Source organism: Drosophila erecta, unplaced genomic scaffold, assembly GCF_003286155.1.
Source record: "Drosophila erecta strain 14021-0224.00,06,07 unplaced genomic scaffold, DereRS2 tig00000000-arrow-pilon, whole genome shotgun sequence".
Taxonomy (NCBI): domain Eukaryota; kingdom Metazoa; phylum Arthropoda; class Insecta; order Diptera; family Drosophilidae; genus Drosophila; species Drosophila erecta.
Window position 1 is genome coordinate 16,405,917 of NW_020825194.1, and position 25,706 is coordinate 16,431,622.

Genomic DNA, 25,706 nt, shown 5'->3' on the forward strand with positions numbered 1-25,706 from the left:
AGGGCGAAAGACAATATGGCGTCGCTGCGGCGAATCTGTCTCCCGCTTGTCGCTCTGTTTGCTTTTTCCTGCTCTGTTTTGTACAAATATTCATTCACGGTGCTCTTGTTTTCTCAAATATGTATAAATAGAGTACCATAACAATGGTAGCGCCACAGGGGTGCTAGAGATCGTTATCGATAACAACTCATATTTTCGTCATATGCAACTATCGCTGTACTGTAATGCCAAGTATCGATACTCAGATATTATCGTCGTGGTCAGACCAACGCTCTAGCGTCGGTCCGCGGAAAATAGCAAAAATCACAATTATCCGGGAAGATATATTGGTCGAAAACTAACTCGTGGTCCCCTAATAAATATGCGCAAGCGAAAATTGTACATAAACTGATCGAATGCAGCCAGCGTGCGAAGCACTAATAGCGAAAAACGCCAGAAACAGAAACAAGGAATTGCAGCGTGAGTGTATAACTTTTTGGTTTTTGCCCCCGCGCGCTCTCTCTCCCTCTTTCTCTCTCTCACTCTCCTTGCTGCTCTCTCCCGCTCTCTTTGCCCGCTTGCGGCTTCTGTGTTGTCTGCGTGCGAGTGTGTGTGTTTGAATTTTACTGTGAATGTGACCGACGGTGTGTTCTCACGTACTCCGTGGATGATTTGCGGCCTTGCCAGGGAATCGAACTATATATCCCGGCAATAGCCCATATTGGATCCCGATTTTGAATACTACTCTGCTGTTTTGTCACCTTAGAGTCCCCCTTTATCGCACTTTATGCAACAACGCATACCGTCGTGTTGAATTTCCTCGCTCTCTGTGTGTAGTTTGTTGGTGTGCGTGTGTTCGAGGTGAGTTTGCCGTCGTCTGTTTTTCTTTTCCCTGCGTTTTGTGTGCGTTTCAATGAAAAGCAAAATCGTCAGCGAATATCGCGGAAATGCGGTGCTCCTAAATAATATGTATACATAACTAAAGTATCAAATCAAAACAAAATCTGTTTGCATCAACAACATAAACATTGCAGTGTGGGTGTGCGCGTGTAGCGAGCTAAATTGCGTGAGTGTGTGTGCCTGTGTGTGGTGGGGAGACGGCATTTTTCTTTACCACACGCCTCTTCTTCTTTCCCATAATACACTGCAATTTTTGCGATTCTGTTTTGCGCCTACCATTCGCAATAATTTTATTGAATGAACCGCAAAAGAGACGGCCCAAAAAGCGATGTACTTGCCAGACGATGTGTCTGTGTGCGTTCGACGGTCTGTAGCGTTGTGTGTATCGCGTATGAAAATACATGTTGGGCATAAAAAAAAATCAAAAATTAATTATAAAAAAGAAACGAAATTAGCTGACATTGCAATCGCACCGGAGAGTGTTTACTTGTCAAATTTTCGAGTTCTCCGCCCGTCCCTTTTCTTTCCTCCCTCTTTCTGCGCCAATACCACCCCAAAAAATTGCATACATGCACACACGCCTTCGGTTGTGCGAATGTTTTAGTGTGTGAGCGCGCGCGTATTCTGCACACATTGTCATGCATGCAAAAAGAAGATACGACGCGTTCGCAATCGTTTGATTCCTTCTCCCCAAATTTCTTGCTTTTCATTGCTGGGGAAGAAAGTAAGAAGATATCGAAAGGCATATGCGAACCGCTTTCTTATGGAGTCCTGCATCCTTAGCTTATCCCTTCCCACCTTTTCGCCTGCTCCTTTTTCTCACGGACACTTGCAGCTTTCGCGCCCATGGGTGTGTGTGTGTGCGAAGAACAGGAAGAGAATAGCGAGACTCCAATTATCCATTTACAGTTGTGGTTGAAGTGATGGAGCATAGCTGTATTATTTGTAGTAACACAAAAAGTATTACCGTTGATATTTAAAGCTGGTAGTAAATTGATAAACTTGTAGGTCTTGAAAATGTGCATACCTACATATATTATTCACTAAAACTTTATTTGATGTTTAAATATACATATGTAATGTCAAAGTATTTCAAGTTCTCCACTCAGATGTTCATAGTACACACATATATACTTAAAACTTGTTGAAAGGCACAGTTTGTATCTTAGTTTGTATGTTTAGTCTCCTATAACCTCAACTTAATTCTATTATGAAATTAATTTCGCCATGTCAAGATCTAATCTGACGAATCCTAACAAAATAAAAGAGTTCTTGGGATTCATAATACGATTTGCACACGGGTAATTAAATAGGTAATAGTAGCGAAATAGAGTCAAAAAGGCCACCGACTTGTTCTCTTACTAACTTCCCTATAAAAACTAATTGTTGCTGGGGCGAAAAATACTGCCAAGTTGTCATATTTGCCGGACTTTATTGATGACTCGGCTCCAGAGCTCTAAATTTCGCACACAGATTTTCTCTTGGTACTATGGCAACCTTCTGCTGCTGCTGGTTATTAATAAAAATTAATAATAACCGAAATCTGTGGCGCTGTGCGGCACTTGGACATATTTATGTACATATGAGCATTCTCGAGTTTTTCGCAGCTGATTGCGTAAACCAAACCGCTCACGACGTTTGTTTTGAATTGATACTTTTGTTTTGGTACCGATTTCAAATCTAAATACGATTCCCGCTCTGGTTTAATTCTCCTCCGGGCGTTATCAGTGCGGAATTGGCCTATGGCGCTTTATTGGAACTGACATGGGACTGGGAACTTAATCACTGTGCAAATCGCTTTGAAACGGCGCAGCACGCATTTTCCCCGACGTCTCACAACCTTGGGCGGGTGGAATGCTCGGCGGGGGGTTGTGGGGCTGATCTAGAGTGACGTAAATGTTTGCGGTGGACAGCCAACTTTGAGGTGGCGCTCTTCAACGATGACGTAGCTTTTGCCTCTTCTGTTTACTCGCACATTTTTTTTCAAATACATACCCAAGATTTTCGCCGTGCAGAGCGAGAAAAAATGAACTGACTATCTGTGTATAAAATAAAAATATAGGAAGTAACATGAGAAGCATTTAGCTAGCTTTCATTTGATTTTTGTGTATTTAGTCATTTTATTTTCCCGTGTATCAGAATGGATAGATTACTATCCCCTCCCTCGTTTTGAGACACCCGCTCTCGCGCCCTCGCCGCTGTTTGTTTTCTTCGCGCGCGTGTTTGCTCTCGCCGTGGGGCGAAAGCGCAGCGATAATAGTGGCTCAGATATGGTGTATACTACACGTATAGTAGCCCCACTCATACCGAAAACCCCATCGCACGGATACAGATACAGATACACGCGCACACTGCGAAAGGCCTAGATCTAATAGAAAACGCTTAATGTTTGTAAACAGACCGGGCACAAGCACATTTCTTTTATTTTCTTTATTTTTTTTTTTGCATTTCGCATTTTAGTTGACATGGTCTTCTCTCGGCTTCTCTCTCTACACATCATTCTCCCGAAAATACACACACAAACAGCGAACGTAGCTTTCACATTTTCATTCATCGCAATCTTCGCCATGAAATGTTGCAAAGACCCTAAGATAAGATATAAGATGCACTTGAATACCTTAACCTCAACTTTTTGCGGCAGTAGGACACGAAAATTCAAATTTTTTGTATGACTGTGTTTGGCTAACAATTTCATAAGGTGCTGAAAAAAATTTCCCTGCTGTGTTTGATGCAAAATAAAATTGCTAAATTAGTGGTAGTGAACTATTGCACCAATAAATAGTTAAAGGGACTTCACAGACTTCAAATTATAAGAAATATTTATATATTGTTGATAAAATTGAAGTACCTGATATAAACGTGCAGTTGAAATATAATTAATTTTTTAGATTACTAGCAATATGCGCGTTTACTGTCATTAGAATAAGGATTATTAAGAAACAAAGTGATAATTCCGAAGAAGTTGTGTTTTTAAATCTTTTATACTTTTTGGACGTTTTTTAACATTGTATTATTCCCCTAACTTGCAGTGCAGTCTCGTCGTGCGCCCATTCCAATCCCATTAGACCCCACCCGGCGTTGGAGTGGCAGCCTAACATGGATATAGAAGTCAAGCATAGAGATTAGCCGAATCCTTTGAATTTTAAATTCAAGATCCTAATTTAAATTAGCCAAGTAGCATAGCCTAGCCAATAGCCCCTAACCAGAGGAACGGTTCCAAGCCGCAAGCACTCGCGTTCATAGTCCCGAAATTCAACCGAATCCCAAGGGCACTAGCAAGAAAATCCGCAGAAGCACAACAAGAAGCAACATCATCATGACGACCGACACCCGCCGACGCGTTAAGTTGTACGCGCTGAATGCGGAACGCCAATGGGATGATCGTGGCACTGGCCACGTGTCATCCACCTATGTGGAAAGACTTAAAGGTGGGTTGACGCAGTTAAAGAAGTCTTGTGAAGTGGTCTAAGTTTCGTATTGCTAAACAACTTACAGGGATCTCGCTTTTGGTGCGTGCCGAATCCGATGGATCTCTGCTTTTGGAGAGCAAGATACAACCGGACACCGCTTACCAGAAGCAACAGGATACCCTGATCGTGTGGTCCGAGGGCGATAACTTTGATCTGGCCCTGAGTTTCCAGGAAAAGGCGGGCTGCGACGAAATATGGGAAAAGATATGTCAGGTAAGCGTCGTTAAATAAGCAGATGCAGTTATAATGTGCTTATCTATAGATTAATGGACTTAAACAAACAATTCCTGTATACTATATAGTCACAGTTTCACGTCACTTGTTAACTAACAATTTTTCAGGTGCAAGGCAAGGATCCTTCTGTAGAAATTACTCAAGACATCGTCGAAGAGTCTGAGGATGAGAGGTTTGAGGACATGTCGGACACTGCGCCACCCATTGAGCTGCCACCCTGCGAGCTTTCCCGGCTGGAGGACATTTCGGAGACGATACAAAGCTGTCTCTCCACGCCACTGCGCAAGGAGAAGTTATCGATGGCCCTGGAGTCGGAGAGCTATATCAAAAAGCTGCTGAACTTGTTCCACGTGTGCGAGGACCTGGACAACACCGAGGGCCTGCATCACCTCTTTGAGATCTTCAAGAACATTTTCTTGCTAAATAAGAACGCGCTCTTTGAGATTATGTTTGCGGATGATACCATCTTTGATGTGGTCGGATGCCTGGAGTACGATCCGAGTGTGTCTCAGCCCAAGAAGCATCGCCAGTATCTGAAGCAGTTAGCCAAGTTTCGGGAGGCAGTGCCGATTAAGAACCTGGACCTGCTGGCTAAGATCCACCAGACGTTTCGGGTGCAGTACATCCAGGACATCATCCTGCCCACACCGTCGGTCTTTGTCGAAGACAACATGCTGAACACTCTGTCCAGCTTCATCTTCTTTAACAAAGTGGAGATTGTCACGATGATCCAGGACGACGAGCGGTATCTATTGGATGTGTTTGCGGTTCTCACAGATCCCACCACCGGAGACGCGAAACGCCGCGACACAGTCCTCTTTCTGAAGGAGTTCTGCAACTATGCCCAGAACCTGCAGCCGCAGAGCAAGGACTCGTTCTACAAAACTCTCACCTGCCTAGGCATCCTGCAGGCGCTGGAACTCACTCTCGTGATGAACGACAAGAAGACCAAATCGGCCTCTATCGACATCCTCACGGCCATCGTAGAGTTCTCGCCGCTGGTAGTGCGCAATTACACGCTCAACCAGGCCAATCGGCCAGAAGTGGTAAGTTAACCTAGAACATTAGGATATTCTAGATATATGTATGATTTACCTGATTCTTCTCTGTACCTTTGCGTGCACATTAGGAGCGTATGCTACTAAACATTGCCATCGAACAAATGCTGAACGACTCGGAGCCGGAGCTTGGCATTGCAGTGCAGTTAATGGGTATCGTCAAGATTCTGTTGGAGCCGGAGAATATGCTCACCGAGAAGGGCGATTTTCTCAACTTCTTTTACAAATACAGTGTCCAAACGTTAGTGGGTAAGTGCGAGTCCTTTACCAGCACACTTCCAGGGACTAACTGCATGATGCTTATAGCCCCGCTGATGCTTAACACGATGGGCGATCGTCCACAAAACGAGGACTATCAGACGGCCCAGCTGCTGGGAATCGTCCTGGACATTCTCTCGTTCTGCGTGGAACACCATAGTTATCACATCAAAAACTTTTTATTGCAAAAGGATCTCCTCAAGCGAATTCTGGTGCTAATGAAGAGCACACATACGTTCCTTGTCCTCGGCGCTCTGCGATTACTGCGCAAGATAATTGCCCTTAAAGATGAGTTTTACAATAGGTAAGAGTCCCAAACTCTTATGGTTTATCAATACGTCATCGATGAATCCTTATTTACAGACACATTGTCAAGTGCAATCTGTTTGCGCCGGTGGTAGATGCCTTCATTCGCAACAACGGTCGCTACAACCTGCTGGAGTCAGCCATTCTGGAGCTGTTTGAGTTTATAAAACTCGAGGATATCCGCACTCTGTGCGTTTACTTCGTGGAGAACTTCAGCAAGATATTTGATGAAATCGAATACGTGCAGACATTTAAGTACTTGAAGAATCGCTACGATCAGTACCAGGATCGGCTTAAGGATCGCGACAAGATGGAAAACCGAACCGACGGGTAAGTTTTGCTGCAGCGCCTTGTGCTACAACACAATGTGAAAATATTTGGCTGTATTATCTTAAAGTGGCCTGCCCATCATCCGTAGCGGTGGCCGGTTTCGTCGGGATCAGCGGCAAATGGAGGAGGAAGAGGAAATGTGGTTCAACGAGGAGGACGATTTCACTGAGGAAATCGACACATACAACAATGTCATGAAATGTAAGTACTAAAATAATATCGTTTTAGAATTACCGAATGAAATTATATCTTGCGAATATTTATTTCTGAATTTCGCTTTTATTCAAAAATTGTACATTATCTGTTATACCATAGTATTATTGTAAATCTATTCCATTCTCGACTTGCAGCCGTCAGCGAAAAGAATGGCCCGCAAACGCAAAGCCAGCAAAAATCCTCTCCGCCACACAGCACGTCACCGCACAGTGGATTGTTGGGGAGCTTGAGCACCACCGCGTCATCTACTGCCACATCCGCCGCGTCAGGTGCACCGGTGGCCAGCGGCAGCAGTAGCCCCGAGGCGATCTCTGCCGACGAGCAGACGCAGGCGGCTGTGCATTTGGCTGCCGCTGCCAATATTGCGCTTCAGCACCACCAGCAGCAGCAACAACAACAGCAGCAGCAGAACCCATTCCAGCAACAGACACAGCCCGAGATCGCGGAGCTACAACAACAGCTGAGCAGCGTGGAAACGTCTCAGAGCCAGGAGTTGGAGCTGTCACAATCGACCGCCGCCAGTGCATCGCCCACTTCGTCATCCTCCTCTCTGGAGGCCTCGACGTCATCATCATCGGCGTCATCGTCTTCATCCTCGTCGTCCTCGTCCTCGCCGCCCGGCTCATCGGCCGCAGCATCACTTTGCGATTCGGCGACAGTGGCCGCCGTGGCAGCATCAAAGTTTCTCTCAACGATCGCCACGGCCATGGTAACCTCTGTGACGACGGTGGCGGGAACAAACAGTTCGCCGAGCCTATCGCCAGCTCCGGCTGTCTCCAGTCCGGATATCGAGAACGCCGACGCCCAGTTGCCGCCCAGCGATGACGCTAGCAGCCCGGTCAGTGGAGATCAAGATGCTAACGGCACGGAAGGTGCTAGCAGCGAGGTCGACAAGGCGACGGCCAAAAAGGTAAGTTGATGGACCCTGATGGGAATTTCAAATAGTCAAGGTGTATCATATAGTACTTATTTTTTGTGAATTTTGCTTTTAGTCCTCAAGATATGAACTTTTATTTTCCCCTAATCAACGAATGTTTAAGCTGTAAATAAAATATCATTTGAAAATATGTTGCATGTCTTTCTGACTCAAGATATATTAAATAAATATACAAATCTTTTACAAACCTTTAACATCAACATGTCAACATGTATTGGCATGCATTTACATTCTATTATGTTGTTAAGGTGCAAGAATGTTATAAGAAGTATAAGTAGTACTTCATATGAATAACAAATGTGTGGATCTATTAATTATATGATATCCGTTACCATAAACAGGGTCTGGTGGACTACGAGAGTGATTCTGGCGAAGATGACTACGAGGAGGACGAGTACTCCGAGGGGCCACAAGCACAAAAGCGCGCGCGTCTGGCATAGTTGGCAGATGATGAGCACAGCGGCATCAATTATAAATTAGTACACACATAAAAAAACAGAACAAACCACGGCAAACAAGAAACAACACACAGACCCCCACACACCAACGAATGTTAGGATTGCATTGGCGGCAACGACATACAGCACAGCAGACAAGCAGATAACCGTACGATGTAAGATCGAACAAGAAAACATAAATTTTAATTTTAGCATAAAATTTATTTTAAAGGAGAAGCAAAAACACCTAAAGTAAACGAGAAATTATAAATCTTACTTTACTAAATTAAATAACTACATATAGATATATATATTCAAATATATATGCATATGAAAATACAGATAACTACAACTGATCAGCATCCACAGGCAGAGATGTAATTTAGTGCGTGTTGTTCGAAAGTTGACAAAGCATAAACGAAACAAACCAAAATAAAATGTATTTAGTAGTTAAACCACCCCCTCGATACTGAGAAAAAATCAGCAGCAATGGAGGAGGTGCGGTCAGGTGGTGTGGGACATTTGTATACAGCCAGCAAATCCATTTGCATTGTCTATCGTGATCATTGAGATCAGTTAACAGATCCTGTGAAGTTGGCTGCTGGCCCAGAATGTTTGTGCAATACTGGCGTGTCGATATTTAAATAACAATTGCAAAGGGTGTATTAGTTCTAATGCTTAGTGTTAACCATTTTTACGATCCTTACCCATGAAAACGATTCCCTGCCAATTGCACTATCAATTGCATTATCACTCGATACAGCGCTGTTTTCAACTGACAATTTGAGTAAACAATTCTTATCGCAGAACCCCTTATGAAAGTTACAATAGAAAGCAGCGCTGTAGCAGCGTTAGTAACGTAAATAGAAGTTATACATTTTAAATTTAAACTATTCCCACAGCAGTGACAGATTTGTTCCATTAGGATTGCTTGTATTTTTTGTGTGATTGCGATTGTTTTCTGAATATCAATATCAATATCAAGCCATGGCCAACTTGACAAAATTTGTTAGCCCCTTGAGTTAAAGGCAGATAACACTTGAACCCAATGAACCTTGTATATAATTTAGTCAGTCTCAATACGCGATTAGTTGATAACTGCCCTTGCACCACGGACGCCGACATTAAACACAAACATTTGAACTTGGAAATATCGAAATTTTTGCACATTATTCGTGCAGTTCGATATCCAGAGTCTTGGGATGTGTTGTCTGACTGTGTAATTACAAAACAATTGTTGCGCTATCCTTGCATTAATAAAACACACACAACACACACATCAGTAAATTATTAATGATAATGATAACAAATAGAACGTAAAGTTAAACTAAAGTGGGGCAACAAGCATCAGCAAACGGAAATAACATGAAAATAAAGTAAAGTAAAAAGTCTTCTTGAGTTCTTGAGTGTAAGTTTTTTTTTTTTCAAATTTAACTATAATATTAATTTGTATTTAACGAATGTAGTAGGGCTCACTTGGAACCAATCCACTCCACCCTCATACGCTCGCTCACACTCAAATCAATTGACATCCCACAGCTACACTGACAGAAAGTAATAAAGTTATTTGTTAATAATCGTATTTGCCATGTGCGTTGCGTACTGTACTACATTTATTTATTTTAGTGTTAAAAAAACTTGTCACTGCAAACGGTTTCCTCCGAGCAACCGATCGTTCCCCTCCCGGAGTCCACGATCTATACCTATGATTATACACCAATAAACTAGACGGGAGTTCGTATCCAAACATTTGTCCTTCCAAGTTGATGTTATTGTTTGTTTAATTGAGCAGCATTAACAAGTGAACGTGAACATGAACAAGGACAAGAACAAGAACAAGAATGAGGTTACAAGAAACAGAAACGAACACAAAACAGAAAATGATAATGAAAACGAACATGAAAACTAAGCGTAAACGTAAAGCGACAACACTATAGTTTATACATAGTATTTATATAAATCGTGTATTGTATATGATATGCTGTCTAATCCCTAATCCTAACACATACCCATTACGTCTATAATTTGAATATTTTATTTAGTTGTTTAAACATCCGTGCGTAAAATGCGATATATATAACTCTATATTATTATTATGAGTAAATTAAATAATAGTTTTTAATAGTTTTTAAACTGAAACAAATGGCAAAGCTCTCAAAGTGTTATTTTATTCTGTATACCAAACACCTGATTGTCAGGTGTTGGTGTTGGGTGGTTTTTCATTGTCATGGCAACCGATTCAAGGGCCAAACAAATACTTCCAGCGAATGTTGACTATTGAGTTTAGTCACTTCTTTCAATTGTAGCTAAAATGTCGGTGGAAGACTCCTGGGTTTTTGATTCGCTGGTCTGCTTCCTGCACGGGCCCATTTGGAATGCTCCGCTCCAGACGTTTATAGAGCAAAAGTCCTTAGGTGAGAGTGCTTTCCGAACATGTAATCGCGTGTAACCCAAGGATTTGGTGCAGTCTTCGATCCCAACCAGCAGTTGGATGAGAACAATCCGGACATACTGCAGATCCACGAGGAATACAAGAATCTCGTGGACTACATGTTGGGCAGCTTCATGGAGGAGATGCAGATATCACCGGAGCAATTTGAAATGGCTTGCCTGGAGGGTCGGCAGCAGGGTCAGGGCGAAAATCCATTTCAATTCCACCAGGTGCTTTTCCAGCAGGTAAGTGGAGTTGCACGGTCCTACGCAGTCGTGTCCCCAGAGTTGTCATCTTCCAGATATGGGCCGCCAACGACCTTAAGATATTCATACGCATGATGACGCAACGTAACGTGGAGCTTCAGCTGCAGGCCCTGGATCTCATCGAGAAAAATCAATTGGCCCAAAGTGCCGCCGAGGAGGGGGATGACCGCAGTGCGGACGCGAGCTCGGATCCAGGGTGGGTAATGGTGTCTCCACGAATGAACCCGTCTTATGCAATTGTGGGCACTTTGCCAAATTGCAGTGGTTTAGTAATTAGTAATCAATACTTCTATTTTGGTTATTATTGTATATATTCATACATGAAATGTACTACTTTAAACAGGGACACCGCCTCCGAGGTGGAACAAATGATAGCCAAGACGGTGTCTGACGAACTAGAGAGTCCAGAAGCGGCCCTAACTCCAGAGCAGGAGCCCAATATGGAGCTGGTCAACGACAAGTTCCAGCGCCTGAATCTGTTCTTCGAACAGGAGGATCGCGTCGATCCCAGTGATGTAGTCTCGCGGCAGGAGTACCTGCGCCAGCAGCGTGACAAGATTGTGCAGATAAAGAAGCAGACGCGTGCAAGGCAACTGCAAGAGACCATGTCCCGAGGTACTCCACATGCTCCGGAGGGAGCGCGTCCCAGCTCCGCGTTGGTGGCCCAACAGCTGCTCGAGAACGGCGGTCAGACTAAGGAACTTTCGATGCCGGTACCACTGGAAGCTGAAGAGAACGCTGCCCTGCAACTCAGACGCAATCTTGCCAAGCGCTTGCGCAGCGAAGTGGTTGAGCAGAAGTGAAAGGAAGGACGCACTTTTTTCTTTACCATTCCCATTTATTGCAGATGCTCAGCCAGAATTAACAACGTGTACTAGGTATTGTGGCATGCAGACTAGTTCGGTTGGTGGATGCACAGTGTTTTATGTTGTACTTGGTACTCGTACCGCCTCCTCTCGTCTATGTCCACAAACAGCCAACCTATGGATTGATTGTTTGTGGGCATGGTCGAGGGGATCTATTAATTTCCATTACGCTATTCATCAAAATAAAAATATTGCTAGTGAAGTGTTTCGCAAAAACGTTGTGAATTGCTCTTCTATGTGGGTATGCGATCCCGCAAATACGACATGATAGCGTCAGTGCCCTTCATCAGGATTTGGTGGCGGGGCTGCCGAAAAGGATTGCCCACCAGTTCCAAGTGGCTAGAGTATACCGGAAAAATAAGTTTGGGTACGATCAATTAACTTCCAGCAAGGATCTTACGTGATGTTTGTCAGGTTCCCCAAGATTGGAGGCACTGTCTCAATATCGTTATTGCGCAGATCCAATGTGCTCAAACGTGGCAAACTCTGCAGACCCGATACATTTAACATTTTTATGTGGTTCTCGCTGGCAATGAGGATCTCCAGGCCTTGCAACTCGTACACACAGTTGGGAATAAACTGAAAGCTGAAAAAAAAAACAAGAGAGAAGATTGATTGAAGGCACTTAGCTTATACTAAATATTTCATAATACCCACCGATTGTTTGCAATGTTTAGTTCACGCAGAGTATTCAAAACACCAAACTCCGTGGGCAGGTCATTCAACAGATTGTTAGACAAATTCAAGAAAGATATACGTGTAAACTGGGAGATGAACTGTGGTACATAGCCGATGACATTGTTGGATAGAACTAGCTCCGTGACCAGATCTTTCATGTGCTGCAGTCTGAAAACCAAAAAGTGCTAGATCATTGGGGCATTGCATCCATTAAAACTAATACAACTTACCCATTGGGCAAGGTGCTCAGCTGGTTGCGCGCAAAGTCCACCACATGCACTCCTTCATCCCTGGCGATCTGGAACACCTGGTCGGGCACTTCAGTGAGCTCCTCCAGATTGACAGCTAATGTACGTGTATGTCGTAGTTTGTATCTGCAATGTGGATTACAGATTCAAGTTAGTTACAAGGCTTCCATGGATGCAGTAAATCACATATGTGTAAATATTGGAACTTGGTGATACACTACACCCAACGCGGATGGACAGCGGAGCGCGAGGATGGATCCTGCTCGTAGGAGAACTGCTGTTGCTGCTGCTGTTGGTACATAAAGCAACGTGGATAGGGACACTCCATTCGCTGCTGCTGCTGTTGCACAAAAAGTGATCTCAAGCTGCCATTCTGATGCTGCTGCTGGTAGTTTTCCGGCTCATATATGTGTCCCTGGGTCTGGCGATCATATTCCTGACAGTTTCTCAGCGGCTCATACACACAAAACTGCTGCTGCATTTGCTGCTGGCATAGATATGGACAATGACATTGGAATCCGTTCTGCTGTTGCTGGTGGTGAAAGCTACAGCGGCGGAGATCAATGGGCCGTCCTTGCTGAAAGAAAAGCTCTTGATACATACCTATCCGGAAAGTTTCCGGGTATGTCACCATCGTCCGTTTGGCCAGCACGTAAACGGGTAACACTGATGCCCGGTGACGTGGAGGCCTCATCGGCGCCACCTCCTTCCTCCTTGGCCTTGGCCAAAGCTCTTTCGTGCAGAGTCTTTAGGATTCGCGATGTTCCACACTGCAGGATGTCGCGTCTGATTGTCTTAATGGGATTTCCCTCCACCTGCAGGCTAATCAGGTGGGCCAGGGAGGACAACGTGACTGGCAGCACGCTGATCGTGTTGTTGGACACATCGAGGCGGTTTAGATTACGCAGCAGGCACAGCTCGTCGGGCAGCTCTGTGATCTTATTGTCTCGCAGATCGAGTATCTTCAGGTGGGGCAAGTTACTGCACATAGCTTTTGGTATGGTCTGGAATGGAAGTTAAACATTATGACTGGGATTCGATTTCAGCAAGGATACTAAATTACCTTGATAAAATTATTGCTGGCGTGCAACTCGCTCAAGGTCTCGTTTCCCTCAAACTCGGGCAGTTCAAGGATGTCGTTATGCTGCAGATAAAGGCATTCCAGCTTTCTCAACAGGCCCATATCTTCTGGCAAGCAAGTCAGGTCGTTTTGCATCAGATCAATCTTTTGCAAGGCTAAAAACGCAATTGTTCGACTTGGATTAGCAAATATTTGAGGTGGAGCAGCACTTACAGCGCATGTTAACAAGATCGGGCGGCAGCTCCTTGATGTGATTATAGGGCAACAAGAGCGCAGTTAGACGCACCAGGAAACCAATGCCGCCGGGCAGGGATTGAATATTGTTATGCCCACCGTCCTTTTGTTACAAATGGATTAGCAAGCAGTTTGTTACGGGAGGATATATATATTGGATGGGATTAGTCAGATAAGACGCCAGAACCATTTTCATAATACATAAAAATTATACTCAATAACTTAAGTTAAATGACTTCATAAAAGTCTTCTACATAGTTAGGAATTTGTATAAAGTATTAGTGTAAATCGTCGATTATTTTAAACTATTAGTCTAGCTTCTATATCCTCAACCCAACTCACCAAAAACTCGAGCATGTGAAGGTCACTGATGTCCGGATTAAGTTCGTTGAACTCGTTGTACGAGATGTTGAGGTGTCGCAGCTCCGGTAGACTGTATATCTCACGGGGCAGCTGGCTGAGTTTGTTGTGGCTCACATTAAGGCGCATTAGCTTTTCCAGCTTTCCGATCTCCGGTGGCAACTCCACCAACGCATTATCATGCAGCTAATATTTGGATTTTGCATTAAAAGGATTCAAAGGGATAATAATTGCATACCGTAAGCACGGTTAGCGATTGCAGGTTCTCGATCTTCGGCGATATGTGCGTTAAGGTGTTTGAGCTCAGGTCAAGGTTGTTCAATGGCACTTGGTTCCACCAGGCATCCTCCTCCTTAATCGTTAGCTGCTCTAGATTCGCAGCCTTGCTATCCGCATCTGCCTCGTTAATGTCGTAGAGCCGTTCGGGCACTGGAATGATACAATTTCAAATCAATTAGAGTACGTTTCTCCTGGAAATTCACTACACTACAGTCTTTAGCGCGCTCGGAGGTCGGAGGTTCGGGATCATCCAGTTCCAGCTCATCGTCCGGATCCTCGCTTTCCAGCTCGTCAGCGGAGGAAGCCATCTGGAATTCACGAATCTGGTAGTAGCGACGTCTCCGCGGATAAGGACCGCACATGCAAAACGAGGTAAGCTGTTTCTTGGAGGACGCAATCTTGGTAGATGCTTCGGTAGAGTAACACAACCGATGTGGATCACCTCAGTGGGTAGACTGAATCGAGGCGATGACTGTTTTGGGGACGCACCCCGGGCTTTTATGGCTCACTACGAGGCGCGCATGCTGGCCAGTGAAGCGGCAAATATGCTTCGCCCCATTTTCGGGATCCTTCAAGGTCAAGTTCGAGATCGAAATCGCTTTTGCCTCACATGAACTGGAACCACAAGGCGCTGCTGTCAACGAGGCCGGGACTCCATTGATCACACGCCGGCTGAATCGTTTTCGGCGGAACTTTGGACTTCCAACGACGCAGCTGCTCCTGGGTCACCACTGCTTGCAAACCCGCCAATGTATGTAGCTACTTGTAAGTGGATGATACAGTCACAGCTCTGTTACTCGAATCATTTGATGGATTATAAATTGTTATTATGCAGTATTTGTTACAAATCGTTCCATTTAAAAAGCATTGCATTTTTGAATAATTAATGTAACGTATTACTGAAGTTCGAATTACAGTGCTGCGACATGACTTATGTTTCTCTGTGCACTTACCTCTGGCCAATGCCTTGTTTGAAAGATTCAGGGTGCCCGACTTCCTGGCCAGCTTCCACAGTTGTTGGGTGAGCACCTGGTCGTCCTCGTGAGTACTCCTCTCGTGAAAGATCGGGCGGAAGGAGCAGCTTGGTCTGGGGGAGTGGGCCACTGGCGCTTGGCGCGGACTTTGTGCGCAGCGGGGAATCCTGCTGATAGTGGGGTTACCCCGTCCTTTGCTGGCTCTATCGCTCATGTCGCTGGGACAGCCGTAGTGGGTGAAGCAGGAGTGGCCAAAGTCGAAGTCGCCGCCGAATGCAGATGCTTGGTCACATTCCTGGGCTCCGCTGAACGAGCCAAATTCTATGTTACTGAAGCTGGCAGGGATTACGGGATGAATGGGTCAGTGGGACGCTAAAAAGCCGCCGATTCACAGGTGAATTCGGGTTTGTCCAGATTTTGCGTCGTTTTATTTTGGCTCACTGTCAGCAGTCAGCTGTTTGTCGCTTGTTTTTCAACACTACTCAGTGTGTGCAACTCAACGGTAATCATTTTAAAATCCCGACCGTTACATTTTAATATGTTTATTTGTTTACTTAAATTGTAAACGTTTATTGAACAAAATGTTAGGTATTACTTTACATAATTGCTATAAAAAGATTTCAGTGCTTCTTAAAAGAAGGAAACTAACTAATTTTAAAGGAATACTTTAAAAAAACTGGTCAAAATACAAAATATAATTTAACTAAAAATATATGTTTAAATTATTAAAAACATTTGAGTCTATATTAAACACTGATCTTTAAAAACATTTTAAAACCATTGACCCTCGTTTCATGTGTTCAATTTTTTTTAAGATGCAATTAGATTGCAAACTACAGCTGCATAAGATTGTAAATTAAAATCAATTTACTGCAAAATGGGGCGTTTGAGAAAGGTGCACCTGCTCAGCCGCATTCGATGCGCCTCAATAGATGGGAATAAAGTCAATTCAATAAACCCATACAACCCCCTAGAATTGTAATTGATTTGATCGTGAACTTAAGGCTGTAATGGGTGTGCGCAATCCGCAATCCACAAGCAGATTAAGGGCTTAGGCTAAGTCGGTACTTACTTCATCATCTGGTCGGGGATCCCTTTGTCTATCGTTTGGCTTCTGTTTCTGTGGGAGATACAAGACACCCAGTTAGTTTGGAGCAAGGTCAGTCGCTAAAGTCAGTCACTGGGCTGTATTAGATTTCCCTGTTCGACAGCAGTCACCACAAAAGGTTGGCTAGGTACATACAGTACCCACCACCCACAAACCTCGGAAAATGTTTATTTTCCGAAGCGGCAAAAATGCTGAGCCACTTGTCTTTGCTCCATGCCCATTGCAATGGGTCTCAGTCGGTCTGTGTCGTCAATGGTCGTAGTTTACCGGCGTGGCCACGTCGACTGTCAATCAAAATTATGAATAATGCTGGGTCGGTTGCCTCCAATTGGCCGCCTTCTCCACCCACATGGGCTGGCCATCCATCCCCTATCCAATGTAACTAGGTGGGCAGCCCACGGAGCACTTGCCAGTTGTCATTCGTTTCTCATTGCAAGCGGACCGTTTACGTGAAATTCGCTTCTTTCGGTTTCGGAATATTGCATCATACATACATAGCGTGTACCACCCAAGGAGATCCCCAACTCACACTTGGATTATCCACGCAATGGCGGCCGGTGTCTTCAAAAGCTTTATGCGCGATTTCTTTGCGGTCGGTTGATAGCAAAATCAATTTAAGAACTAAAGAATTTTTTAAATTTTATCAAGGCTTCCAAAAATTGCCCAAATTTGCTGACTGAGTTCGAAACGAAATCTAGGGTTTGAGTTAGGTTTCTAGTTCAAGGGGCTCTACTGTAATCAAGATCCCACGGAGGTCCTTGAGAACAGTTCCAGCTGACGAAATGTTTGGAATGTGGGAAATCAGCCAGCAGTGGGCTGGATAATCCCGGCTAATCCACGGCAAAAGTGCAGCCGGATTAGCGCATTCCAATCGAGGCGGCCGAAAGCGTTAAGACCAACCCACCCACTTTCTTGCAGGTGAAATACGACGAGCAGCAGAATGATCCCCAAGCGGAGCGATTGGATGGCAACGGACGCCTGTATCCCAACTGCTCGTCGGATGTGTGGCTGCGATCCTGCGAGCGGGAGATAGTGGATCCCATTGAGGGTCACCACAGTGGGCACATCCCTAAGTGGATAAGCGGAAGTCTGTTGCGCAATGGACCCGGCAGCTGGAAGGTGGGCGACATGACCTTCGGCCATCTGTTCGACTGCTCCGCCCTGCTGCACCGATTTGCCATTAGGAATGGACGCGTGACCTACCAGAATCGCTTCGTGGACACGGAAACCCTGCGAAGGAATCGTTCCGCCCAGCGGATTGTGGTCACGGAGTTTGGCACGGCAGCTGTCCCGGATCCCTGCCACTCGATCTTCGATAGATTTGCGGCCATTTTTAGACCGGACAGTGGAACGGATAATTCGATGATTTCCATCTATCCTTTCGGGGATCAGTATTACACATTTACGGAGACTCCCTTTATGCATAGGTTTGTACGTTATTATTAACGTATTATTATTATTAAAATACCTTTAAATTTAGAATAAATCCCTGCACATTGGCCACTGAGGCGCGAGTCTGCACCACCGACTTTGTGGGCGTGGTGAACCACACGTCGCATCCGCATGTTCTTCCCAGTGGCACTGTCTACAACCTGGGCACCACAATGACCAGATCCGGACCGGCCTACACCATACTCTGTTTCCCGCACGGCGCGCAGATGTTCGAGGATGCTCATGTGGTGGCCACACTGCCCTGCCGCTGGAAACTGCATCCCGGTTACATGCACACCTTCGGTTTGACGGACCACTACTTTGTGATCGTGGAACAGCCGTTGTCCGTTTCCCTCACGGAGTATATAAAAGCCCAGCTAGGTGGACAGAACTTATCGGCCTGCCTCAAGTGGTTCGAGGATCGGCCGACACTCTTCCACCTCATAGATCGGGTCTCCGGGAAGCTGGTGCAGACCTACGAATCGGAGGCCTTCTTCTACCTGCACATCATCAACTGCTTTGAGCTGGATGGCCATGTGGTGGTGGACATATGCAGCTACAGGAATCCGGAGATGATCAACTGCATGTACCTGGAGGCCATTGCCAATATGCAAACGAATCCCAATTATGCTACCCTCTTTCGGGGACGCCCCTTGAGATTTGTCCTGCCCTTGGGCACGATTCCTCCGCCGAGTACCGCAAGACGGCGACTGGTCAAGTCCTTCTCCCTTGCTGGCCTAAGTGCTCCGCAGGCTCCTCGCACTATGAAGCACTCGGTATCGCAGTATGCGGACATTACCTACATGCCCACCAATGGCAAACAGACTACGGCTGGAGAGGAAAGTCCCAGGCGGGATGCCAAGCGGGGCCGGTATGAGGAGGAGAACCTTGTTAATCTGGTCACCCTGGAGGGCAGTCAGGCTGCGGCGTTCCAGGGCACCAATGGCATCCTACTGCGCCCGGAAATGCTCTGTGATTGGGGCTGTGAAACTCCCAGGATCTATTACGAACGCTTTATGGGCAAGAACTACCGATACTTCTACGCCATTAGCTCCGATGTGGATGCAGAGAATCCGGGAACCGTAAGTAGCAATAGCTCTTTCCTATATCAGTAATGTATAACCCTATTCTTATAGCTCATCAAGGTGGATGTGTGGAGCAAGACCTGTCTAACATGGTGCGAGGACAATGTGTATCCCAGTGAGCCCATCTTTGTGCCCTCGCCGGATCCGCAATCCGAGGACGATGGCGTTATCCTGGCCTCCATGGTGGTGGGTGGTCTCAACGATCGCTATGTGGGTCTTATTGTACTATGTGCCAAAACGATGACCGAACTGGGTCGTTGTGATTTTCACACCAATGGCCCGGTGCCCAAGTGCCTCCATGGATGGTTTGCACCCAATGCCATTTAGATACCAAGTCTTTTTATGGGAAGACGGCTGCAAGGGGACCACTTAGCTTAGGAGATAGGGCATAGCATCTACCCAGTATTACATTTAGAGTTAGACTAGAACCTGTTATATTAGAACTTAGAACTTTGGGTTCAAGACATTCGCAATAAACTCCTGCCACTTGCGCTGGAACACCCGATTGATTTTCCGCCGCTCGTCGGAGGTGAGCACTGCGTACTTGATGGAGTTCAAGGCCAGCTGCTTGAGGAAGCGCAGATCCGCTTCCGCCGGGGCCAAGGCCATGAAGGCGTAGTAGAAGTCGTAGCTGAGACCCTTGGCTCCCCAGACACCCGGATCATCGGATGAAATTACGATGGGAAAGTTCTCGGCTATCAGGAAGCTGGCCGGATGATTCCGCAGATCCCAGACGAAGCCCAAGACCTGGTTGGAAATGGGGTTCACCTCGATGGCGATGTTACGCTTTTTGATGGTGGACCACAATTGTGGGTGCTTGGGCAGGGCAAAGGCATGTCCAATCCGCTTCGTATTCAGCAGAATGGCGTCCATCATGTTCCAGTCCGTCCGGCCATGCCAATCTATAGTTAGTTATAGATAGTTGGGATGGCCAACCAGGATATATAGGATTCGGATTACTTACTCGTCTCGCCGGCGTGGAAGAAGTAGTTTGCCGTACTGGGAAGATCGGAAAGTTGGTTTATATACCTGTTCAGTGGATCTCCAGTGTCCTCCTGGCCAATTAGATCGAATCCTATCACAAAGTTCGGTTTGGCATGGCTGCAGCAAATAAGGTTTTATGAGTATTATGCTATGAGGATTATGCTATTTTTCAAAAGGTGAAAATTGAGTCTCATTTAATAATTATATACACCTACTGTAGCTGTTTAAAAGTGGTTATCCGTCTCAACATCTCCTCCTCGGATGCTCGATTCCGCTTCGCATATATCACCTTAAGGCCGACGAAGTCATGGTGCTTGGCCTTGAACTCTTCCACAATCCGTTCCAGCTCGTTAGCCACCTCCAATGTGCTCAGAGTTCGGTTATTGTCGTCGTAGAGCTGTTTTAATGGCTGTAGTTTTAATATCATAATCTAAGATATTACCCACGATTACTCACCGGCGATAGGGAGGCTCGTATCTCGGCGTAGATGATGTTATCCTCACAAAGTTCCTCCAACATGCGCTTATGATAGGCGCAGTAGGTGGGTCGGTATTTATAGAGCCGATCCACGGTGGTAAATATGTTCTCAAAGCGCTCCCATATCTTCTTCCGTTTCGGCAATAGAGCTATAAGTCCAGGGCTTAAGAAGGTCGGTATTTATACTGAAGGTGTTATGCTCACCTTCCGGCCTGGGACCATGCATATTGATGTGCTTCTCCAGCTGGCGCTCGTACTTTCCCCGATCCTCGGCATTAATCCGCTCGGTGCACACGTTCTGCACCTCGCTATGGCATCCGGACTGATCGTAGGTGAACACCAGCAGTCCGTCCACATTGCGGCAGGTGTACAGGTTATTGGTGGTGGTCAGGTTCTGGATGATCCAGCGGGAAGTCACCATGCCCGTGTTGTGGCCGTGCAGGAAGGCGCCCTTCGGCATCTTCTGGATCATTCGGAACACCTCGCTCTGGCGGACGTACTGCCTGCCCTGGAAGAAGTGCATCGCGGGTGCGTACTTCTCCGGCGTCTTGAGCCCCTCGGCGATCTCCGCCCGCTTGGCGTTCATCAGGATGCTGTTGGCCTTCTCCTCGTCCGACGACAGCCAGATGTTGCCCCCCAGTGAGGCCACTCGCTCCGCTTCCATGATCTGCTCCCTCAGTGTTTCATAAGCTGCTGGATGCAATTGTGAAATGTAAAGTCCTTACTCTTGTGCACTCACCATTGCAATTATATAAATATATTACTTATTTCTTCTGTTTTAATAATCTAATTGGAAAGTGGTTTGTTTAATTGTCATAATTTGTTGGAAACCTTTTATCATTTGTTTTCACACTTGCATTTGAGATAGGCAGTTTTCAAAACCGAACATAGTAACAATACGAGTTAATGTACTTTTTCATGACTTTTCCGTACAATAAGCATGGAAAAAAGCATGCATGCTCGATACTAACTGTGAATTTTTTAGACATTTTTATTTTCGTTAAAACATATGCCTGAATCAAATATTTTTAACCAGATTCATAGCGATTAATGTATGTACATATGTATATAAGAAGAAGGTTATCAAAAACATTTCAGGTGCAGAGTGCGTCATACGAACAACTTTAAAAATCTAGTGATCCCAAAAAAATGGGAAACTGAAGACTTGGAACCTTCGGATCCTCCGGAACTTACGGATATCCGTAGCTTGCAGGCTGCCCATGAGGAGCAAAACGGAGGCTACCAAAGCTACCAGTGACCACATCGCCCTCCAGTAATCTCAGCTCCGATTGCGTACGTACGCCGTATTTTACTCGATCCGCGACTCTTGGCGCTCGCCAAACAACTGATAGTGGCCACCGCTTGGGAAACCGACCCGTATACGGCTTGTGCAATTTCCACACTGATCATGATCTTGGTCGGTGTGGGACTAGCGGCATCTGGTGCAGTTCAATGACGGAGATTAGTCCGCTCCGGCATGGGGCGCGAAATGTTTGGATGTCCCCGGGTTGGCACTTTCGTTGACACTGGCCCCTCGTCCAATTTGCGAAAACATTCGGTGACGTAGCATGCCCAGTGCCAAAATGCCCTTCTTCACAGTGATACTGTATGTAAATATAAATCTGGGTGCATAGAATATATAGCCAGGGTAGGCATCGCAGTCGTGGCTAATCGTATATAGGGTATTGCGAGGAACACCAAAGCCGCACTTTTATGGTTCTATCAGTAGCGCTATATTTTTGTACATACATATGTGAAAACATTGCGATTGTGGGCATATTTTTGCATATTGTTGACTAACCCAATTTGCACTGTTTGCCCGCCGAAATTATACTTGACATTGAACGTGAAATGGGGCCATTGATTATAACAGGGAAATCTCCTGGAAATGCAATCCACTCATGGGAACTTTGAAGTATATGAAACATTTGCATCCATGTAGAATATAGATTCAGTTGTGAAGTATGTATTACTATCGCTGAAATGAAATAGTTTTATTAAAAACTTTGCAAGATTATCGTTTTAGGATAATATGTTTACAGTTTCCAACAGCATTTATCTGTAATTGAACTATAATTCTCACCAAAAATAACAATGTGAGCTTGATGACTATAACTTTTTTATAAACTACCATTTGCCATCTGCCTGGTATAGAAAAAAGCTAGCAAAAATAAACATTACTTTGTAAATGTCATTTGTGTAAGCTGCGATAATTGGCACATCTGTAATTACCGTAAGTTTCAAAAGCATCGAAACCACTTTATAAGGTGGAATATAAGGGGGATTCGAGGAACTCGTAATTCCAGCGCCGGGTGCTGTTGGAAACCAACAACCGCGTCCGTCAACGTCAGTGAAAATTTGCCAAAATAGAAACAATTCAAATAGTTTAAAATAAGTGTGCGACGGGCGCGCACGCCTTCGACGTTTTTAAATCACTTAATATGCGCGGCTGGCATTCAATCGCTCAGATATGCGACTATACAAAAAAGATACCCAAACGATCCGGCTTCCAGAATGAAATCGCTTCCACGATCCCCGGCTCCACCTCTGCACTAATTTTTTGTATGAGCGGGCTTCGCTGAATGATTTTGTCAAAATTATAGTTATGCTTTTCTTGGTCGGAGCCCCAGCCGCTCACAATGGTATCCACAGTTCTAATCGGACACTTCTGGCGAGCGGTCGCGAGGAGAGAAAATAGTCGCCAGTTCCCAAGTCGATAATAAATATAATAAGTCCACGTGCCCGGCGGAGTCAAGTCAATATTTGGATTGTGAACTCATTAGCAAGGGACAGGACAGGCAGTGAATGTCCTTGAGCACAATGGGACGATTGATTATATGTGTAGTGCTCCTGACTTCCCAACTTCAGATCCAGGCACAAACTGCTCTAAGTATGAGTTCAGCTCTTTTAAGGGATTCATTCTTTCCAATAAGTGATATTGATTTGTGAGGTATATCAGAATCAGAATATTTGAAGCGTTAAATGCCATGTATCCTCAACTGATATATGATATCATCAGAGATGATATTCTTATCTGCCTTTTTACTATCCCAATTGACACTCCCAGCAAGAACTATAGATTTGGCGATTTCTAATTTGATGGATCTTTTTATTTGGACGATACCTGTAGACAAACTGACATTGTTGCGAAATAACAAAGTAGGTGAAGTGGGTCAATGCGTTTAGGGCCAGCAATACTATTAATATTAATAAATTCAAGTAGTAAAGCTCCCCGGAAGTGTTTCCTTGAATTTTTTAAAGACCTACCAAATTGTCTTTAGGCTATGACCAAGCACGGCAAGCTGTTCTCACGGCGGAGGAGGAGCTGATGACTGGTGGACACACGTACCTGAACACGCAGGAGGCCAAGGTGGACGATATATTCATGGAGTACAAGCTCGGAGAGCTGGCCCAAGGATATCGGAATGCGGATCAGAATGCGGCAGCTCTGCATTTTTTCAAGGCAAAGCCGCTGATTGATCGGAGTGCGATATTCCGGTTTCTTCAGAAGATGCCCAAGGGCGCGGTGCTTCACCTGCACAACACCGCATCCGTGAGCTCCAAGTGGGTGGTGGACGACTTGTCGTACATGCCCGGTCTGCTGCGCTGCACGACGGCTACAGGGCGAAGTGTCCTGACATTCCGCAGGACCCCAAAGGAGCACAGATGCCAGTCGCAATACGTGCTTGTTTCCGATGAGCGGCGTAACTCGTTGGATCGCAAGATCTACGATCGGAATTTCGAACGCCTGATCAATTTGTACACCCCAGTTCCAGAGCGTAAGTCACTGTTATCCATTTCCGGGCGACTTAATATTAATATTTCCTACAGTGGAGTACCCCACAATTACCCATGTTTGGGATCGGTTCCAGGACATGTTCGACACTCTGAACGATGCCCTAACCTATTTGCCTGCCTTTCGCGCTTATCACTGGCAGATGCTGGAGGAGCTTTACAATGACAATGTGATGTACGCAGAGATTCGGACTAGTTGCAAAATGGTTGGAAGCGATAAAATAGCATATATAATTAATAATAATTCAAGCTAATTGTAATTCTATAACTCTATAACGTTAGATCTATGACGCCAGTGGACGCACTTTTCCCAGAGAGCGTACTATACGCGAGCTCTATGCCATTAACGAGAAGTTTGTGAAGCTGCATCCGGATTTTCTGGGCTTCAAAATCATTATGGCCGTCTATCGTGGCTTTAAAGTGGATCGGCTTAACAATCTCCTTGAGGAATTTAAGGCCTTGCAGTAAGTTCAAGGCGCTGATTTCGAAGAGTAGTTAATTTCACGTTACTTTTTTAGCCAAGCATGGCCCGACTTTCTGGTTGGATTCGATTTGGTGGGTCAAGAGGACAAGGGAAAACCACTTTATTCCTTACTGCCTGTCCTAAGAGATCTTCCGCCAACATCTCGGCTTTTTCTACATGGCGGAGAGACCAGTAAGTGGTAGTCTTCTTAGAGTTCATCATCAATAGATTGATTGATTCCTTACAGATTGGTTTGGTGCCTCAACGGACATCAATCTGCTGGATGCTCTGTTGCTGAACACCACTCGCATTGGCCATGGTTATGCTCTGGCCAAGCATCCCATCCTTATGAATGCCGTGAAGTCGCGCCGGATTGCCGTGGAGCTTAATCCCATTTCGAATCAGGTTCTCCATCTGGTTTGGGACATGCGCAACCATCCGGGTGCCCAGTATCTGGCCCTCGATGTGCCCGTGGTGATATGCAACGATGATCCTGGGTTCTGGAATGCCAAGGGCCTGAGCTACGACTTCTATTATGCCATCATGAGCCTGGCGCCCAACAATGCGGGGCTAAAGGTCCTGAAGGCTCTGGTGTGGAATTCGGTGCGCTACTCCACGCTGACGGAGGAGGAACAGACGAAAGCTTTCAAAATACTGGAACTCAGCTGGTCGCGATTCACAGACAATGTGCTGAATGGCAGAGTATTTTAAATTAACTTATTACGGAAAATAAACAGCCAAAGAGTTTATAATTCATTAGTAAAGTTAAACGGCAACTTCTGGCATTTTAACTCGTTCTTCTTAATAAGAAATACTCTCCT

The 25,706-nt window shown here is 45.2% G+C and overlaps 6 protein-coding genes across 15 annotated transcripts; 4 read left to right on the forward strand and 2 right to left on the reverse strand.

Annotated features, from left to right (window-relative positions):
* Positions 1-198: 198 nt before the first annotated feature.
* LOC6553424 (serine/threonine-protein phosphatase 4 regulatory subunit 3) lies at positions 199-9,030 on the forward strand. 6 transcript variants are annotated; one of them, XM_015154636.2, is made up of 10 exons: positions 199-459; positions 3,909-4,307; positions 4,375-4,562; positions 4,691-5,629; positions 5,713-5,890; positions 5,948-6,203; positions 6,263-6,535; positions 6,624-6,736; positions 6,886-7,661; positions 8,030-9,030. In XM_015154636.2, exons 2-10 carry the CDS (start codon positions 4,196-4,198, stop codon positions 8,126-8,128), a joined length of 2,934 nt encoding a protein of 977 aa, XP_015010122.1. In that variant the 5' UTR covers positions 199-459; positions 3,909-4,195; the 3' UTR covers positions 8,129-9,030. The 6 variants fall into 6 exon arrangements, with proteins under 6 accessions (XP_015010122.1, XP_001980234.2, XP_026835959.1 ...); XM_001980198.3 differs by having other exon boundaries at positions 6,603-6,736; positions 8,030-8,286; XM_026980158.1 differs by having other exon boundaries at positions 3,914-4,307; positions 6,603-6,736; positions 8,030-8,128.
* A 1,350-nt stretch (positions 9,031-10,380) lies between these two features.
* Positions 10,381-11,893, forward strand: LOC6553423 (cilia- and flagella-associated protein 36). The gene is made up of 4 exons (XM_001980197.3): positions 10,381-10,539; positions 10,593-10,801; positions 10,858-11,018; positions 11,166-11,893. Exons 1-4 carry the CDS (start codon positions 10,437-10,439, stop codon positions 11,623-11,625), a joined length of 933 nt encoding a protein of 310 aa, XP_001980233.1. The 5' UTR covers positions 10,381-10,436; the 3' UTR covers positions 11,626-11,893.
* LOC6553505 (leucine-rich repeat-containing protein 40) lies at positions 11,640-16,034 on the reverse strand. Of its 5 annotated transcripts, none has more exons than XM_026980186.1 (11): positions 15,522-15,903; positions 14,528-14,718; positions 14,272-14,475; positions 13,909-14,032; positions 13,678-13,850; positions 13,218-13,618; positions 12,836-13,159; positions 12,597-12,740; positions 12,346-12,534; positions 12,089-12,274; positions 11,640-12,027 (listed from the first exon to the last, which is right to left on the reverse strand). In XM_026980186.1, exons 1-11 carry the CDS (start codon positions 15,754-15,756, stop codon positions 11,922-11,924), a joined length of 2,277 nt encoding a protein of 758 aa, XP_026835987.1. In that variant the 5' UTR covers positions 15,757-15,903; the 3' UTR covers positions 11,640-11,921. The 5 variants fall into 5 exon arrangements, with proteins under 5 accessions (XP_026835987.1, XP_026835973.1, XP_015009849.1 ...); XM_015154363.2 differs by lacking the exon at positions 12,836-13,159 and adding an exon at positions 14,780-15,299 and having other exon boundaries at positions 11,649-12,027; positions 15,522-15,606; XM_026980172.1 differs by lacking the exon at positions 12,836-13,159 and having other exon boundaries at positions 15,522-15,998.
* A 1,031-nt stretch (positions 16,035-17,065) lies between these two features.
* LOC6553504 (carotenoid isomerooxygenase) lies at positions 17,066-19,675 on the forward strand. The gene is made up of 4 exons (XM_001980195.3): positions 17,066-17,242; positions 17,569-18,077; positions 18,131-19,163; positions 19,218-19,675. The coding sequence occupies exons 1-4, from the start codon at positions 17,198-17,200 to the stop codon at positions 19,491-19,493; spliced, it is 1,863 nt and encodes a 620-aa protein (XP_001980231.1). The 5' UTR covers positions 17,066-17,197; the 3' UTR covers positions 19,494-19,675.
* Positions 19,584-22,025, reverse strand: LOC6553503 (adenosine deaminase 2). The gene is made up of 6 exons (XM_001980194.3): positions 21,822-22,025; positions 20,832-21,317; positions 20,607-20,776; positions 20,366-20,547; positions 20,131-20,267; positions 19,584-20,068 (listed from the first exon to the last, which is right to left on the reverse strand). Exons 1-6 carry the CDS (start codon positions 21,889-21,891, stop codon positions 19,611-19,613), a joined length of 1,503 nt encoding a protein of 500 aa, XP_001980230.1. The 5' UTR covers positions 21,892-22,025; the 3' UTR covers positions 19,584-19,610.
* Positions 22,026-23,447: 1,422 nt separating this feature from the next.
* On the forward strand, positions 23,448-25,650 carry LOC6553502 (adenosine deaminase 2). Its single transcript, XM_001980193.3, has 6 exons — positions 23,448-23,517; positions 23,909-24,406; positions 24,459-24,628; positions 24,705-24,886; positions 24,941-25,077; positions 25,133-25,650. The coding sequence occupies exons 1-6, from the start codon at positions 23,448-23,450 to the stop codon at positions 25,594-25,596; spliced, it is 1,521 nt and encodes a 506-aa protein (XP_001980229.1). The 3' UTR covers positions 25,597-25,650.
* Positions 25,651-25,706: the final 56 nt, after the last annotated feature.